This window comes from Theobroma cacao, chromosome 6, assembly GCF_000208745.1.
Source record: "Theobroma cacao cultivar B97-61/B2 chromosome 6, Criollo_cocoa_genome_V2, whole genome shotgun sequence".
In the NCBI taxonomy this organism is placed as follows: domain Eukaryota; kingdom Viridiplantae; phylum Streptophyta; class Magnoliopsida; order Malvales; family Malvaceae; genus Theobroma; species Theobroma cacao.
Window position 1 is genome coordinate 16,854,551 of NC_030855.1, and position 4,261 is coordinate 16,858,811.

A 4,261-nucleotide genomic window follows, 5' to 3' on the forward strand; every position below is an offset into this window, starting at 1 on the left:
GTAATTAATATTTTACAAAATAATAAATTTAGTTAATAATAAACAATGTGTTATAAATAAATAGCAAAATAATGTTGATTTTGTTTATAATTTAATAATGTTAAATTTATTACATTATTTATTAATATCTAATATATTATGAATATGTAAAGATATATTATTAATAATTATTTATTATATAGGAAAGTTTAATATAAATATATTAAAGTGTTATTATTATTAACAATTATTCATTTATTAATAAAATTTAAAATATTTAAATTTTTGTTGATAGAAGGACTTAAACATGTGTCTAGAAAAAGAAACCAAGATTTAACCGAGTCTACCACCCACTTTATGGTTTACCAACCTAGGCTAAAAGCAAACCAAACCCATATGACCCAAATCCTGATCCCTAATCCCTCGCCCATGTCCGTGGCTCATTACTTTACCAAATTTTCTCTACTTCGCTGCCCCTTCTGGTGCTGTGACAGACGGCTCAAGCTTCCTTTGCCGTGGTGTGCTGAAGGTCCCTGCTTTGCTCCCCAAACTCTGCACTTCCTCTGCGTTCTGATTTACAGCTTTGGAGCTTCTGGTGCTGAAGGTTTTTGTTCTTCTTCTTCTTCTTCTCTCTTTATTTTTTTTCCTGTTTGGTTACCAAGAAACCAAATCTGATTTTTTTTTTATGTCTGTACCTTGCAATAACAAACTGAATTTTGTTTTATGTCTGATTTTTTTCCTGTTTTGTTTGAATATCTTAGTCTGTGATAATGTTTGAATATCTTTGTTTGATATCTCTTCATTCACCCCCATGGAAGGAAGTTGATATCACGGGTCAAGGTGAGAACATTATTTTGTCTACATATTTCTCCGAAATAACTGGTTTGGGCTTGTCCGGGAGGAAATGAATGTTTACTTCATTCTTTGGCTTCTTGGACAAGGTCACATGATCGCTAGAAATGATCAAAGAGCCATGTAAAATGTCCTATTTCATCTGAACTTTCTCCTAGAAATTTTGTAACATGAACCAGGAAGTTCTGGTAGCACATGAACCAGGAATTAGTTTTATCACTACATGTTGGACCAGATGCAGATATCAGACTCGGTTAGAGCAGAAGAAAAAAACTGTCAACAAAGGCTAATAATAAATATTAATTTTGAACCATTTTTGTATTAATGCCAGACTTTGACAAAAGCTTCATGCGTAATTGTGGGAAGAATGAAAAGGGAGAATGTAAGAAAAAGAGGAAAACAAAGAGAAAATTATCCCATTCTCTTTTCCACTATCTAGGAGGGACTAGTCTTGCAGTTGTTTGAAAAAGGTGCAGGAGTTGTAAAAATTAAGAGTTAATTTTCATGACCATCTTATGTAAATTTAACTAAAGTAATTAAGCATAAGAACCATTAGGGACACACAGTTACTATTATCTTCTGACTTGGATAACCCTTTTTTCAGCTTATTCCTTGTATGTAATTCGTGTGACCCCCTTCCCCCTCTGAGGCTACCTACTTAGCATTTATTTCCCTTCAAAGCTCAAGCTTTTTGTTGGGTCCGAGAACCCGATTGCCTTGATGTGAGGTTTGGGAGTGTCATCAATTTTTGGTGTTTAGGTATAATATCATGTGATGTAAAATTCGATTTATTTAATACGAACGAAAATCTTTTATTAAAAGCATTTCTTGAGTATAAAGTATAATATCATATGATGCAAAATCAGTTTATTTAATATGAAAGAAAATAAACATTTTTTTATTGAGAATATTTCCCTTCATCCTTTTGTTAAAATTTAAAAATATTTCTCACTTAGAGAGTTTTTGGAGAAAATTTATTATTATAAGTTTTTTGAGAAAGTCTCATCATCAATTATCATTTGTGTACAAAAATATCCACCCAAGTTGAATGCAATGATAAATGAATGTCCATGATGCATATTAAGCAAAGTAATTATTAATTGTTTTTTCATGCTTTCATTTTATTTTTAAAATTTACTGCTTTATTTACTTTGAATAATTCTATAATTGAGAATTCTATAACTTCCTTTAAATAATTGTATTTTTAATTTAGACAACTGTTTGTCAACCTCAAGGTTACTCCCTAAACGGCACCGTTTGGTGAAGAGAAACCCTACCCCCTTCTCTTCTCACTCTCCCTTTCTCTCTCTTCAAACGGCGCCTCCACAACACTTTTCTCTCTCTAAAATCAAAAGCTGAAAGCCACCCTGGCTTTCGCCTTTCTCCAGCTGCCGGTGATCCAGGTGGCCTCCCCTGACATCTCCTCACCGAGGAAAAACCCTAAAGAGACCCTAAACCCAAATAAACTCTATTCCAAGAGGTTGCAAGGATGAAACCTTCAAAACGAAAGGTTCCCCTCCCCTCTCCTATATTTGCATGTTATTTGGTTGCAATTTTTTTGTTTCTTTTTCCTTTTTGGATTCTGATTGAGGTTTTTCGTTTTGGGTATGGATTCGGCTGCTAGAATGGTTTAGGTTTTTCTTGATTTTTTTCGCAGGGATCTCCAGGGTTTTTTCTTCCTTCCGGTTTCTTTCTCTCCCCTTTTTTAAGTGTAGGCTTGTGGCTTTTAAAGCCGCTCCAGAGGTGGCCCTTTTTGCCACTTCCCGCCGCCAGCTCCAGCACCTTGTGTTTTTGTCTGTTTCTCTTGTTCATTTTCATTTCTGATTTTCAACTTCATTTTTGTTTCTAGATATTTTTATTCTTTTACGCTTTTATTTTTTTTAGGCCCAATTATTATTTTTTAATTAATCTATTTGTTTCCATTTTTCAGGTGTGTACTCTTTGGGTCTTAAGATTTAAGCAGTTTACGAATCACCAAGACCAAATACTATGAAGTAACAGTTGCCCAAGTTTTGGCTCTTCTGTGTTCGATCTGTCGTATAAAACTTTAGGTTCTTATTGGTTTTGGAAGATGGATATAATTTCCCAATTACAAGAACAAGTAAATGCAATAGCTGCCCTAGCCTTCAACACTTTCGGGTCGTTGCAAAGAGATGCTCCACCCGTCAGGCTTTCCCCAAATTACCCAGAACCCCCTGCTAATCCCACTGAGGACTCGGCGAATTTCCCTGACCAACCTAAGCTCATGAGTGCTGCTCTTGTTAAGGCCGCTAAACAGGTGAGGACGGGTTATTGATTTTATCAGAATTATTATTTTTTAATACCATAATCTTAGGAATCAATTAGTAGTATAATCTGATGATTGGATCAAATCAGTTCCTTTACTCATGGCCTTACGTCGGATGTTTCTGATTGTTACTACTACTTTCAACAGTTTGATGCGTTGGTTGCAGCACTTCCATCTTCCGAAGGAGGTGAAGAAGCTCAACTTAGAAGGATTGCTGAACTCCAGGTAGATAGAGTCTCGACTGGGTTTGCTGATTTTCGATTTTACATGTCTTAATTGTCTTTTTCTTTTGGTTTTTAATCACTGTACCTGTTGTCCAGGCCGAAAATAATGCTGTAGGCCAAGAACTTCAGAAGCAGCTGGAGGCTGCAGGTACTTTTTCCTATCATTTTGGTTGTTTGCTAGATTTGTTGCCTACCATGTTCTAAAGAATGAATTTTGTTTTAAATTCGATTACCCCTTTAATGAATAAAGAACAAGGGAAATAAGTTCCAAAATAGGTGTGGGATTGTTAAGACCTAGTATGCTGCTTAATATCAAGAAGAAATTTTTTGTGCTAGACATCCCTTCAGTGTTGTATTAGACGAAACTAATAGGATGTTTGCTCCATTGCTGTCATTCTACATACCCATTTCTCTTGATTTTCTAAAAATGGTACATGTGTTGTTTTCAACCTTGCTGTAGGATTAAGTTCCCCACATTAAACTTGGGATCTAAGCTGTACCTTGGGAAACGAAAAGTTGAAATGAAGAAAAATCTAACAATCTATATGCTTTTTTTGTGTTTTTGGTGCCAGAGAAGGAATTGAAACAGGTGCAGGAGCTGTTCAGTCAAGCAACGGATAATTGTTTGAACTTGAAGAAACCAGACTGAAGTCACTACCTACTGAAATCCTCCTTACTTTTTATTGTCTTTAAATGTCTTTAATCCTAAGTACTCAAAGGTTCTATTGTTCGAGTTTAAATTTGGACAAGCATTTTGTTATCCACCAAGAAGTTTTGGTTTGCCTTGTTGGTTCTGATTCCTCGTTAGAATTTAGCTACTCTTTCATGTTTGTGAAGACATGCTTGCTGTTTTGTGTAAGCCATGGTCAGATTGGCTCTATCTTTAGTGACTGAAATTTGGGAGTGGTTTTTCTCATAA

At 35.1% G+C, this 4,261-nt stretch overlaps 1 protein-coding gene across 3 annotated transcripts; it reads left to right on the forward strand.

Moving 5' to 3' along the window:
- Window positions 349-4,261, forward strand: LOC18595905 (mediator of RNA polymerase II transcription subunit 21). Of its 3 annotated transcripts, XM_018123990.1 has the most exons (6): window positions 2,139-2,341; window positions 2,489-2,624; window positions 2,762-3,109; window positions 3,266-3,343; window positions 3,439-3,490; window positions 3,915-4,261. In XM_018123990.1, exons 3-6 carry the CDS (start codon window positions 2,903-2,905, stop codon window positions 3,989-3,991), a joined length of 414 nt encoding a protein of 137 aa, XP_017979479.1. In that variant the 5' UTR covers window positions 2,139-2,341; window positions 2,489-2,624; window positions 2,762-2,902; the 3' UTR covers window positions 3,992-4,261. The 3 variants fall into 3 exon arrangements, with proteins under 3 accessions (XP_017979477.1, XP_017979478.1, XP_017979479.1); XM_018123988.1 differs by lacking the exons at window positions 2,139-2,341; window positions 2,489-2,624 and adding an exon at window positions 349-583; XM_018123989.1 differs by lacking the exon at window positions 2,489-2,624 and having other exon boundaries at window positions 2,029-2,341.